This window comes from Erpetoichthys calabaricus, chromosome 6 (assembly GCF_900747795.2).
Source record: "Erpetoichthys calabaricus chromosome 6, fErpCal1.3, whole genome shotgun sequence".
Classification (NCBI taxonomy): Eukaryota; Metazoa; Chordata; class Cladistia; order Polypteriformes; family Polypteridae; genus Erpetoichthys; species Erpetoichthys calabaricus.
Window position 1 is genome coordinate 113,831,009 of NC_041399.2, and position 14,717 is coordinate 113,845,725.

The following is a 14,717-nucleotide window of genomic DNA, read 5'->3' on the forward strand; positions in this document are numbered from 1 at the left end:
AACATTAGGAAGTTTTTCTTCAAACAAGGAACCATTGACACATGGAATAAGTTAGTAAGTAATGTGGTAGACAACAGAACTTTAGAGACCTGCAAAACTCGACTTGATGTTATTTTGGAAGAATTAAGTAGATAGGAACGGCAAGCTTTGTTGGGCTGAATGGCCTGTTCTCATCTAGATTGTTGTAATGTCAGTGTTTTTGGAATAGTCTCTGTACTACTCTGACCCTGAATTATATTATGCAGGTTTGATAATGTTATGCTATGTTATGTTATATCAATTTTCCAAACTTGACTAATCCAGGTGAAAGTTCATTTATTTGACAACCTGTAGGTCCGGAGTAAATACATTCATTGCATCCGTAGTTTGAGTCTCAACGACCTGAATTGTACTCTTTGCTTTATTTGACTTGACAGTAAACTATGCAACATACAAAGTTTGGTTTCTTTTCCTTTTTATTGCATGCCTGATTTTTTTATGCAGTATCAATACATGAGAAAGTATTTCTTGGGCTTTGTCCAGAGCAAAGCTGTGAAATTTCTTTGTTTCTAAATATTGCTAGCAGAAAGGAGTGAAGTTCCAAGTTAACAACAAATTGGTTAATTGTACCATGACAATATTATCTTAAGCACAATTACTAACTTGTTCAGCCCTGAATTGTATTGACTTTGGGTGTCTTTTTGACTTTGCCTTTGGATTGAATTGGTGATTGACTTTGGATTGAATTAAGTGACTTTTGAATTGCAGTTCTCTGTAAGCTTCCACCATCCAACCTTCTGCATACTCTGACAGCCCCAGCACTGAAAACTAACAAAGAAAGAGGGGTGTGGGAGGGGGGTGTATTGAGGTATAGATGGAGCAAGCGGCTGTCCTAATCATTACAGTTGCTTCCATCATACCAGTTTTACAATGGGGTTTCCCAGTGGAACTGTGAATTGTGTTCTGAATAATTCTTTAATGCAAGTTAAATATAAAATTAGTATTTATGTGGCGACTGTCTGTTGTTGCTGTTGTGGTTATTATAGTCACTGTTGTGGCTTCAAGGAGGCACTATAAGTGGAATGACCTATCCACTGTACATTTGAAAACATTTAATTTGGTCCATTCATGGAGCCAACACTCCCTGCAGAACAGTCAATAAAGGGAAATGGCTACAGGCATTTTTGATAAACTAAGCATAGGAAAAGTTCAACTATATTTTTAAATAAAATGCATAGCATGTTGTATTTGTTTCACATAATTTTATCACTGAACTGTGGAAAGAGGAATGAGCACTAAAATCCAATAAATTAAACAAAAGAAATTAGAAATTTCTTACCTTGCTTTCAATGAATTTATCTCCTGTAAAAGGAAAAAGAGAGTGACGAGAATGAGGTTGTAAGTATACTTGTGTTGAAATCAATCATTAATTAAATCATTCATTTACTAAACCTTTTTATTTCTAATTTTAATTATCATGTATCTCTAAAAAATAAAATATTTTCTATGAATATGTGAGCTTTGCTCCCAACTTCCACTGTCCCTTAATGATCATGAAATGTATTTAAAAAAAAAACATTTAACTAATAGTCTATAAATAAGCAATCATAAACCAAATTAAAACGTAACATGACATCTTCAAACCTGCTTAGTCAAATTCAGGGTCACAAATGCAGTAAATAAATTGTTATGTATGTTACAGGTTAACTAGACATATAGCATGGCTGTCTCAGTTTCCCTGCCTTTATGATTAATTTGTTAAGCATATGCTGCTGTCATAATACATCAACACATGATTAATTTGTTCTACATTTTGAGTTAAATTATCTAAAAATAATTAGAAAAACATTATAATCCCAGATGACTACAAAAGGTAGGAGCTGAAATCAATCATATTCAAATCTGAGCCGTTATTTGTGAACAGAAAAAAAAACTTTAGAAACAGAGAATACTGCATGAATGAGTAATATGCCGGTGTCTCTGTCAAACAGCTAGCAGACCAGTGTAAAATGATTGTTTTTGGTTTACTAAGTAAGCATATCCATTTTCTCTTTTGGTCCACTTTGATGAATGTAGGTAGCAGTGAGCAGACTACACTCCACAGCTCATTTGGTGATTTGCCATTCAGATATTAACTTGGAACCAGCACATTGTATTGTAGTAGCAATATCCTGTGTTAATTGGTCAGGCAGTCACACTTGTAATTTATGTCCATATGTATTAAGCCAAAGGGGCTTTGGCCACAAGGTGTATCATCATGTTTGTGCAGGGTTGATTTTCCTGTCCTTCCCAACTCCACCCTTTGACTCATTGTCATGCCATGCTCTTTACCTTTAGAACACATGAAAATCTGGAAATCTGACGTTTAGTTCACCAAATATGAGGAGAGCTCATTACGTCAGATTTGTCTACGTGTGCATGTTATTTGTCGCCGTTTTAGTAACAAAATTTTATATGCAGTAAAGCCCTCTTCCGAGTTAAACCTGTGAGTCATGCAAGAATCTAGCCATGAGATGGCGCATTTGCGGACATCCCTGGATGTGCCTGCCAAGGCATAGTAAATTGTGTGACTTCATGCCTAAATCAAAATTTTTACATGGCCACCTTCAATAACTTGTTATTTGCGGTATGCCTTAATTAAACTAGTATGTCAGGCATAAGCTAAAGGTAGATCCTTCAATGTATCTATCATTTAAGCACAAGCTGTAGACTATTAAATGGCTAGGATTTTTCTGGGTGAAAAAGAAGTTGAAAGCCAACTGTGGCATAGTGTATGGTGCAGTGAAAGCTAGCACCTGACGGGAAAACCAAGATGTTTGAGCCAGAGAAAAGTATGGAAGTACGTGGAAGCTTAACCTGACACTACAAAAATATAAAAATTTAAATATTGCATTATTTTACAAACATATAGCATTATTTTGCAATAATTACTGCATTATTTCTAAAAAAAGGACTGTGCTATTTTGCAGAAATATTACCTGCTGCTGCCGGTATCACCATGCATGCGTGTGCTTCAGTTGTCTTGTGACAGCTACTGAAGGAGTAATAAGCACATGTGTAGCGTGCAATTAAGTGACAAGAATTGAACAGATGTTATATTGTAGGTTTTCATTTAGTTTTAATCAGCATAAAGTTTAGCAAGTTAAATAAAGAAAAGTACTAGCGCTGAGCTGTCATTCCTACTTCACTAATATGATTGGTGTTCTTTGTTCTTTTTTATCTGCTTTCCTGAGGAGTTCCCAGGACTTCTTGATGGCTATTCTGGGATTTCTGAGGTCAAGGAATTTAATACAAATGTTTATTTTGTTATATGTTTCTTACTGACAAAGTTGAAATATTTTAATGTCTTATCTCAAAGCCATTTTGAATATTGATAGGCTGCACCGTTATGGTGACTTTTGAAAGAGCGTTGCTGAAACAATCTCCCAGAGTTCTTCAGGAATATGCTCACATGACATCATTGGTGCGACCATATATAAGATCATATTATGTGCCATTTCAGTATCTGTGTTTGGATAATTCTAAAAGTCTCTAACTGCACTTTTCTGTATTTTTCTTCTTGGTTTTCTGACTTATTTTCTGGCTTATAATTCTGATTCTTGTCTCATGTTTCTGGCTTGATGAAAGAGCGCTTTGTCTCTTTGGTTTTGACCATGGTGTATACTCTATTTTGGGTCTGTTTCATCTTCCAAACCTTTGGCTTTGGTAGATCACTTACACTACCAGGGTGTGCATGGGGTTTGCACATTCCTTCTGTGCGTTTGAAAATTGATTGATAATAGTGAGTGTGTTTATCTACTATATGTGTGGCTACCTGTTTTAAGACTGACATGCTGAAGCTGTGCCAGTAATATTTCTCAAATAGCAAAAAAAAATTGTGAAGTTGTGAAGTAAATAACATGCAACCCCTTTTTCCGTCCCCAATCTGAGCCACTTCAGGGCTTGTACTCTATCTGCTGAGCCATCAGGTCACACTGTTTCAAAGTAATATCTATCACAAATAACTGGATTAAAACTAAACTGACACATTATTTATAGGGTTATGTTGCTGGATTGCATGCAGCACATTATTTTCTGATTGACTGTGTAATTGAGCCTTGAAAAGCAGCGGTGTACTGTACACTGAGCTTGCTTCTTGCCTTACACCCAGTGTATGGCTACCCTTGACCATAAACTGGGCAGATTAAATTTACCCTTCAGCACATGGTGAAGTTCATCCCATATCCCATTTCTACTGTCAATTGCTCTGACCCTGGGTATTTCGTCATCAATAAAAAATCAAAGAACTCTTTAATAGAATGTCATGCCATCAGTTCAAACACTCAAACTGGTCACAAATGAAACATCTCTACAGAGCAGCAATCCTAAATATTGAAGTAAGCCCCCTTAAGAATGGCATAGGATGCATACGTTCTGTGTCTTGGAATGGCCAGGCTAAAGTCCTGACCTGAATCCCACGTAATTGCTGTGGCAGAACCTGAAGGAGGCTGTTCGTGCAACATATCCCACAAACCTCACAGAGCTAGCAGAGTTTTGTAAAGAGGAGTGGGAGAACAATATTCACCCCCTTCTCACCAGCCCTATGTAAGACACTGTTGCACATTCCCTAGGCTTGTGACAACTTAGTGGTGCCCTTCTTGCTGGCATTCCCTTGCCAATCTGCCTTCATCTTACACCAGCAAACAAACAGTGAGTAAAATCAAAACCTAGTAACAAATTCATAATACTTGTATGTCAATATTAGCTATATTTTACAAGCTTTTCTGTAGCTTGGACTTTACAAAGAAAAAAGAAGAGAAAGGAAAAAGCCCTTCTTGTAAAAGAGAGGCCAAAACAGCACTTAGTGCTCTAGATGTAACCTATCAAGTGTTTCTTACTCCTGGATCTCTCTGCTTGTACCCTTAGTTTTATCTGTGCCCAGTGTATGGCTACCTGTGACCATATGTCATTTTGAAACATGCACTTATTACTTTTGTGTCAGTAACATCAATCACCATGGAAGAACCATATTGGTTAACGGAAGCAAGAAAGCATGGAGTCCCAAGGAATGCATTTTCTCTTCTACCATGAGTAGAAGTAATTTATGCTTACTTCTACTGGGTACTAAATTCATATCTGTAGGCCTCAGACCTCACTTGACCTACACCTCTGTCTATAATGGTACTCCTAACTCTCTGCTTCACCAGAGTTCATCTCCTTACAGTACTGCAGATTAAAATGTCATTAATGTTTAATCTAGCTACAGTAAAAGCATCGCTAATGTCTCTCTGTGTTTTGTGAACATTTTCTGAACCCTCTGTATACTTTTGTGCTGCAGAAGCAATCCAATACAATAAGCATTCTTATATACTGTATGCCCAGGCATTTTGCACTTGTGCAAAAGGAAAAAATACAATTGATTGTATAACAAGTACTATGTTGACAGCACCTTTTTCTTTGTTTTGTAATTGCTATTTTAATTGATTTTATTCAGTATTGCTTACATTTTTCACTTCTGGATGTCACATGTTATGATGACATTATTTTAGCATGAGGTATGTTCATGAATTAGAAGTAGTGTGGGCCACTGGTACAATCCTGAGAATCACATGCAAATTAAGACTTTAAGTCATAAATATTTTGGGATACTTGGCCATTTGAAACTATAAATATTCTGTCAAAAAAATCTTTCTGGGATATTATGGCTCCAATCTTAACTAATTATTCTCTTTGAGATTAGAAAAACTGCCTTGATTATGAGAAGGGGTGGTGGTTTGGAATTAAAAAAAGAAGACTTTGACTATAACCAACCAGCAAAAAATCATTAATAATATTGACTTAGAACACAGTTGATTAATTAAATTGAAATAGTGTTCCAAAACCTTCATGAAAATTCTTATAACAGTCACCGCAAGGTCACATAATACTGATTAGATCATGTTTTATGAACTATGAATAAACACAAACTTCCAAACAAACATACAAATCAAACTTATAAAACATTCTTTGGGCAGCACTGCAATGTATAATCTGTGTATACTTAAGATAAAGCAAAAACTATCAAGAATCATTTGGGGAGACATTAATCCTCACCATTAGCTGAGAAACGCTGTCACAATTAGAAGATAAGATGTTGTTAAGTTCTACGGTGAGACTTTGTGCAGCATCCTTGACTGCACAGCTGCACTCAGTTTGATGTTGAATTTGGTATATCATACTCTGCCTCTCTGCCTCAATCAGTCGGTATGACTGCTCCTCATCCTGCTTCAGCTTCTCCTGAATCTCCCGGTACTTCTTGTTTACAGAGTTCTTGACTTCTTGAATCATTGCCTGCAAAATACAAATTATAAGCTTCTTATCTCTGCTAAATACAGTCTGGAAACTTTTAAAAATTCCACCCGTTTATTTATTTTTTTAATTCTTAAAGTAGAATCAAACACAGCATTCACAAATTCAAATAGTGACAATTAGTAATTACCAAAACAGCAGAGTTTCTTTTTCAATACTGTTTCATGAAATTCCCCCTAAAATTCCTGTTGCTTGTGATTTTGCAATTGTGAAATGAGGGAAATCCCTAAAATTAGGTTTTTGAATTTCCAAGAATTCCTACATGCTGCAGGTATCTTCCTCGTGCACTGCCTACTAGCACATTCACACTACTGGCTCCTCCACTTACCGCTCATTTGTGATCAGAGGGGTAGACCATCTTGCACTCATTTTCCCCAACTTTATAAGCCAATCCAAGCCAGGATCCCTTTGGAAGCTCACCCAGGTCATGATTTACCAGAGAATCAGCACCTAGGCAGTGCTTGCTGGTACATGTTCTCTATCAACCTTTGCACCAGAATACATTTCTCCATGGTTTTGCACTTAGAGACAAAGGATGTAGATGAGATGAAAGTATATATGATAATGGTGCTAATTTTGCTGGTTACAATATACTATTTGTTTCTCAATTTTTTTCCTCAAAACTACAATTTCACGTAAATCATTTCATTCATCACTAGTGAAGGTGTAGAGTGGAAAATTAGAGTAGTACTGTTCTTTTTGAAAAATTGTAGGCAGTCTTGAGTTTTATGTACCAGCTAGTACACTTATCATTCGAACAACAGACAAAGTGAACTGTGATTTATTAAGCATCTTGATGCATGGTGCAGATCAATGAAGTCAATATGAAAGGAGTAAATATTAATATACAATAAATTTTTTGATAAAAATCATCACCCTACCTGAATAAAAAAAAAGTTTGATTACATTTCTAAAATCTTTGTTCTTCTTCATCATGTTCACCTTATGTCAAAAAACACACTAAAATATTACAAATTTACAATAAGTAAAATATACAGTAGATCAACAGTTTGTTTATGTCTTCATGCACAAAACGAAAAAGCCAGATATTTTTCTGGAAAAATATTAAAGACACAAGGACATACTTCCTATCTTCCTGCTCTTGCTTTGATGACTGCCCAACGGATCTCCAAAAAGCCATGGAGAAGATCAGAGTTACATAAAAAAGTTTCATCACTTTATTTGGTTTTGTGTTTTAATTTAATCATACTATAGTTTTATTGAATGCAGTGCTTCTCGTCTTTATTAGCTGTAACAAGGGGGCTCTGCCCCCTGCTCGCTTCGCTCGCCTACCCCCGGCGTTTTGAACCTGTGCCCGCTGGTCAGCCGTAGTTTCAGACGTGCGTTGTAGGAGTTTGCGTTGTTTTGAACCCGTGCTTGCCCTGCTTCTGTGGTTTGAGACGCGCGTTGTAGGCATATATCCGTCAGTTGAGCTCGTTCGGTTTGAACCCGTGCCTGTTTTGCCTCCGCAGTTTTAGACGGTGGATAGGAAGTAAAGAACGCATTGTATGGTAAATCACAAAGATTTATTGGAATATCTCTTTATATACAATATTTGTAGTAAAGATGGTTTGTTGTCCTTGAATGATTTTTCGCTGGTATTGGAGTATTTATAACTTTAAGTTTAATGTCAGATGAATGCTGAACTTATGAGAAGGCTACATAAAGTTGTCCATGTCCAAATACGCGCTCAGAGAGGTATATGCCAACTTTGTCCATGGTCTGTGCTTGGGATTTGTTGATTGTCATAGCAAATGCAGGTTTACTGGGAAATTGGCGTCGCCCAAGTGTAAATGGCAATTCAAGGGCAGAACTTGTAAGGTCAATTCAAGGAATTAAAACAGTATTGTCAGTATGTGATCTTGTAAGTATTTTTGCTTCAATAACATTGTTTGTCATGGTGTTGATGACTAAACGTTTACCGTTGCATAAACCCTGTTTAGTATTAAGGTTTCTTAATAGCATGACAATTGTTCCGATTTTAAGGTTAAGATTGTGTTGTGGCAATCCGGCTGGATTAATAGTGTTCAGATATTGTAAAGGGAAATTAAGATGTTCAATGTCGTCTTCAGAATCAATTTTGTCAGTGCTTAGAAAGAGGCGGCTTTCTCCAGGAAGTAATGCAATGACTTGGTTATTTATGTGATCAACATCAATATTCTTTGTACATAATATAGCCCGTTGCGTTAACAGTGGTATGTGGTCTATTGTTTTGGAGGCGTGAGCGCAACTCCATTAGTTCTTCCTTGTTTAGCGTTAGTAATATGGATAATGGATTGCACTTACTGTTAATACGTAGCGTTTTCTGTGGTTGAATTGTTAAAAATGTATGACTGTAATGTGATGATTAACTTATGCTGTATAGTCTTCACGTGTGAGGATGACGAACCTTTAATACGGAGTGTTTGTTTATTCTTATTACCCATCAGATGTTGTGCCTGTGTCTTGTGTGGTTTCACTGTCAATATTGTATCACTGAAATGTGATTCAAATATGTTGTGGAGTCCGTATTTGTTGGGTTTCTGTACTATATCGTGTTTTTGCTTGCGGGTCATTAGAGGTGCGTGGATCAAGCTGTGTAGTGTGTTTGCGTACTGTCTGGCGCTTTTCGTACTCCAATTGATTTGTGACCCTTTCTGGACTCCGTAGTCTGTCCCGTTTTACTCTGGGGTGGCGTATTATGTCGGGTTTGATTTGTGAACCTTTCTCGACTCCGTATTCTGTCCCATTTTACACTGGGGTTGGGCGCTGACTCCTGTTGTTTGTGTGGTTATGTCGTTCGTAGTCTCCATGGACTCCGTAGTCTGTGGGGGGGTTTGTGTGTCACACCAAGTAGCACATTATTCTTAACTTTACTCAGCAGTAGTGCCACGCACAATATGGCGGTGACGCTTGCGCCCTCACTACGCATTAGTGCCACTCACAATATGGCGGCAACGCCTGCGCCTTCCGTATTATGTCGGGTTTCACCATGCTGTGTAGGCGCCTTTGCCTTTCGTACTTTCCCGCGCCTTCCGACGCGCGATGTAGGCGCCTGCACCTTCTGGGTCTGCCTCCGCTGTGTGGAGTGGCGGTTTAACTGTCGTTGTTTCCGCCTTTATATTCTGTCCCTCGCTGTGCATGTGTTTCGTGCCTAGGTTTTTTTGAAGCTGTTGCATTCCAGTTTTCATCATCTGTAACCTGCTCTCCATGTGTTTGGCCCCGTTCTTTAACCTCTTTATGACGTTTTACTTTGTTTCCTACTCTGTCTTTTATTTCTGACCTCGCTTTATCCTGCTTGCGGCATGTCAGACAGTTCGTAGTCTTTCCCGTTTTGCTCTGGGGCGGGGGGGGGGGGGGGGGGGGCTTTGTGTGGCGCCTGCGCACGTTCGTAGTCTCTCCCGTTTCACTCTGGGGAGGGGGGCTTTGTGTGGCGCCTGCGCACTATGTCTCCTGCGTCCACGGGCAGGTCCCTGCGTCCATATCCGGTTTACCATTCTCGTTTAGTAATATGGATTATGCTTCAACAACCCATGATATTCTATATGGTGTTCCACAAGGCTCTATCCTGGTCTTTTAATCTTTTCAATCTACTTGCTTCCTTTAGGTCAGATTATGTCAAGCATAACGTGAGCTACTACAGCTATGCTGATGACACACAACTGTATTTATCAATAGTGCCTGATGACTCCAACTCTCTTGGTTCACTGACACAATGTCTTACTTGTGTTTCTGAGTGGATGAGTAGTAATTTTCTCAAACTAAATAAGGAGAAAACAGAAATTTTACTGATTGGCAAAATGGATATAGTGAGGGTATTAGAAATAAACTTGATCCATTAGGATTAAAAGTCAAGATGGAGGTAAATAATTTAATGGTAATTATTGACTCTGACCTGAATTTAAATCAGATATTTATCAGATTCCCAGGACAGCATTTTTTTCACTTAAGAAATATAGCAAAAATTAGATCCTTTATAACTTTGAAAGATGTTGAAAAATTAGTTCACGCTTTTGTTTTCAGTTGGCTAGATTACGGTAACGCACTCCTATCAGAACTACCAAAAAAAGAGGCAACTAGTGCAGAATACAGCTGTCAGAATCTTAACTAGGAAAAGAAAATCCAAGCACATCTCTCCAGTTTTGATGTCAATACATTGGTTACCCGTGCCATTTAGAATTTACTTTAAAATACTGCTTACAAAGCCTTAAATAATCTCGCTCCATCCTGTATTTCAGAATGTCTTCCACCTTATACTTCAAATCGTAACCTTAGATCTTCAAATGAGTGTCTGCTTATAATTCAAAGAGCTAAACTTAAAAGAAGTGGCAAGGCAGCCTTCTGCTCTTATTCACCTAAAATCTGGAATAGTTTACCGATAGAAATTCGCAAGATTAATACGGTGGAGCACTTTAAAAAACTGCTAAAAACTCATTATTTTAACATGGCTTTCTCATAGCTTCATTTTAGTTTAATTCTGATATTCTGTATATGCATTTAATTACTGTTTTTGTCATGGTTTCACAATCCATACTAACACCTAATTTTCTTGCTGTTGTTTTTCCATTTTTTTAATAATTTTATTGATTTTATTGAAATCACACAACATTCCATACAAATAGATCAATTTTACAAAAATAGGATTGAAAACCCATCCCTGAGAAAGAGAGCATTTTGCTTGACGAAAAGTTTGAGGTAGAATTTTATTGTCTCTAGCTTGTAATCTATTTTTACGTTGGTAATTATAATTATAAGAATTGAAATGATAGATTAGTGATAGCTTGCTCTCTTTCTCTTCCCCCCATCCCCCCACCCCCTGTTTTGCCTCCCCACGCTAGGCTGGACCCCACTTCACAAAGTCCCAGTCCTCTGACATACCTAGAGACAGAGCACGTCCAAAACAAAACAAGCCCCCCAGCAGCGGTGTATGAAGATTAAAATTGAGATATCTATTGCCAATATAGTCTAAATACTACAAGCATAAAATATAATCATCAACAGTCTTGAAATATTAAGATAGTAGACCCGGGGAATGGTGTTAAAAAATAGCCCTGGATAAGCATAGTGTGGTGTAGCGGGTCCACAGCTCAAATCAAAAAGGCCACTTTTTAAATAAATAGTCACCGCACTCGCAGCTTAGAGAGGGGGCAATGTGGCCGAAGCAGTTTCCCGGGTGATTCGTGATGCGGACGGTCCTCACTTAAGTGCACAGGTGAGGAGTTGTCCGCATCCGCAATTGTTGCCGGGAGCTGCTGATTGCCACACCTGATCCATGTTCCCGGATCATTTAATAGAAGCGCAAGGCGGATGAAGGAAAGGGGGGGAAGAGAATAAAAAGGATGAACAGAGGTTACAGAAGAAGAAGAAAGGAAGCAGGGAGTAGGGAGGAGAAAGCTGGTGCATGAACGAGCGAAGGTGCAGCTGAGCAGTGAGCCTGGGTGTTTGGCCAGCACCCCAGGAACATTTAGTGAGGAGCGGGAGTGACCAGAAGGAGGATGACTCGCCACATAAGGCAGAGAAGGCAGCAGGAGTTATATTAACCTCATTGTTTTTAAAGGATTTTTTCTATCGTATTTTACCCTCCACCCTTTCACCTGTTTCTATTGGATTTTTTATTTGAAGATTTAAGAGGCACTGCACTATTTATTTGGACACTGTTTGGTTTTGTTGATTTTTTAAATAAAAGCACTTTTGCACTTTTTGCACCATCCCCTTGCTTCATTGTTGTGCCTCACTGTCCAGCTCATTGGTAACATTACCGACGGTGTAGGGTTCAAGGGCTCCCAGAGGGAAGATGGGAGCGTGGAGCAGAACCCTCATCATCACACATAATTAAACCCTAATACAATAATAACAAACAACAATAAACCAAGTGTATGATGTTTAACAGTCTCCTTTAGAATAGTGAAAAGGGAGAAAAAAAAAACATTACTAATTTAATTTCTTCCACACATACATACATAAACATGTATAATTGTAATTAAAACATAAACAGAAAGTGACCTAAAAGGGAAAAGGATGTATAATTACGGTACCAGAATCACTGCAAGCGGATCAGACAGCCGGTGATATCTTCTTTGTGATGCCATGGCAAGGTGCGACTCACGATCGTATTACAGGAAAGTGTCGGGATCAGCTTTCTTAACTCTTTATCTGCTTCCTCCGTAGTGGTAAAGATGTAATGTTTGCCTTGAATATCCACTTTTAGTTTGGCAGGATACAAGAGGCTGTATCTGATATCGGCTTTCCGTAAGCGCTGCTTAATATTATAAAAAGAGGCACGTTTAGCAGCTGTTGAGGGTGAGAAATCAGGGAAAATACGAATGAGGTTATTTTCAAATATAATCTCTTGTTTCTGTCTGAGAAGTGACATTACATTTAATTTAGATGTAATTTCTTGATGCGCACAACAAAAGTCCTAGGTGTAGAGGTGTTCGATCCCCGTATGCAGTAAACTGCTGCTATCTCGGTGTCTGCTTTTTGGAGAATAGTCCAGCTACGAATTTCACTGGGTTTGGACTTTCACGATTCTCAGGTAGACCTTCAATTCTAATAGTATTCCTTCTGCATCCATCTTCCAGAGCAGTAAGTCTGTCTCTGAGTTTTTTACAATCGGAATTTGCAGCTGTTGCTTTTCCATTAGCGGTGGATGCTAAATTTGTGGCTGTTTCAATTCGAGTTGTGAAGGTCTGCTTAACGTCTTCCAGCTTATCGGCAAGTACTCTCAGTTTAGATGGATCTTCCTGAATGTGCTCCTTAATTTTTTCAGCATACCTTTAAAGTCTGTCTCAAAGCGATTATATACGCGTTTCTCCGAGTCTTTATTATCCTGCCGCAGCTCCTGCAGCTCCCGCCGCAGCTTCTCGCTTGTATTCTTGCTTGTCTTGAGCATACCATTTATTTCTTTCTTGTTTGAGCTCAGCGATCATTACCTTCAGTTTGGACATATCATTTCTGATTTCGTGCACTGTAGATGAAGCGGTGAGCCCTATTACAGCCGATGCTCCCGACTTGCAAGGAGTAGATGAAAGTGCGGACTACAAGGCCTTTTCCAGTTTCAAGTGATCTTCTGGAATCGGCAAGCTATCGTGACCTGCATCACTTGCACATTCGCTTCAATTTTTGCTCTCAACTGGAGACGATGCAGCGGACTGTAGTCCCGAGAAGTCTGGACTTTCACCTGTCTGTTCCAGGTCAGTCTCTGAAAGGCTGTACCTTGAACTTGGACTTGCCTGTCTAGGCTTGGATGTAGCTTTAGGTTTCTTTTCCGTTTCTTTCTGAGCCCCTTTCTTACCAGTCATCTTATTTTTATATTTTTATTTTTTTAAACCTTTTCTTTCTTCATCTTGTAAAGCACTTTGAGCTACATCATTTGTATGAAAACATGTTATATAAATAAATGTTGTTATGTTTACATTGAATCATCTCACAAAACAATGAATGAACATTTAAGTGAGTGAATTAATTACATTAAAAGTTCCCAAATTAAACATGAAATAGTGAGCCGGTAATAAGAAATTAATACAGTATTTCAATTAAAAATTTAGCATTCACAATGCTACTTGTAAATTGAATGTGCACAGTGTTATTTCATTTTTAAAGTGTATTTGTAGCTCTTAGAATGCACAACACCAATATGTCAGGACAAAAATACCCATGTGAGATCTCTGTTGAAGAATCACGGGAAATGATAGATGCAAGTCCTTTCTAACCAGGATTTTGAGTCCCTTTTGCTCTTTATCCACTTTCTTTAAACTACTGTAATTTTTAGATAACATATCCACTCACCTAGTGTGTCCTGCTCCTGATTCTTGGCAATTAATATTAATTTATAGTGTTTCTACAGCAATAGGAGTCACCTTCTGGTTCCAATCGCTCTTAAAGAGGTAAGACTCACCCTGCTTCTGCAGTCTAGGTCTTTACTACATATAATAAGAATATTATGTCGGATACTGGGGTCATCCATCTTTAGTCTGAGAGATATCACCCTCATTGATCTCCTTTCTAAAAGTCACTACCACCCGAGACCCAGGGGTCTTAGCCACCATTGATATTGTCTTATTGTTGAAGAACACTTTGCGATTATAGCCCAGTAAGACTAAGACAAGCATTCACATGCATTCTTTGTGACTGGTGCTTACAATATACAGTAGCTATGCAATTAGGGAAGGTAAAAACTAATAAAGGAGAAAATGTAATGTCTGATTAATAGACAGCAAGTAATGATGTGTAAAGAAGCTATTGTATAAAGGAGCTCACGTAGGTTGATGAGACTGAAACACAGCAAACTTTGGCACAGGGTGTCAACTAAACATGGGAAGCTTGGAGTTCCAGGAATTAAAATGGTTAATTCGAAGACTGTGATGATAAAAATCTATTAGTACATAAAGTACTGTTTCAAAAGATTTTGTTCTGAAACTATGTATAATTAG

The 14,717-nt window shown here is 38.1% G+C and overlaps 1 protein-coding gene across 1 annotated transcript in view; it reads right to left on the reverse strand.

Moving 5' to 3' along the window:
• LOC114653512 (tripartite motif-containing protein 14-like) overlaps positions 1-14,717 on the reverse strand; it is a 44,930-nt gene that overhangs the window by 10,460 nt on the left and 19,753 nt on the right. The window contains exons 3-4 of the mRNA XM_028803872.2: positions 6,052-6,288; positions 1,319-1,341 (exon numbers count right to left, since the gene is read on the reverse strand). Coding sequence (XP_028659705.1) covers positions 1,319-1,341; positions 6,052-6,288 — 260 coding nt within the window. The remainder of the gene's footprint in view (positions 1-1,318; positions 1,342-6,051; positions 6,289-14,717) is intronic.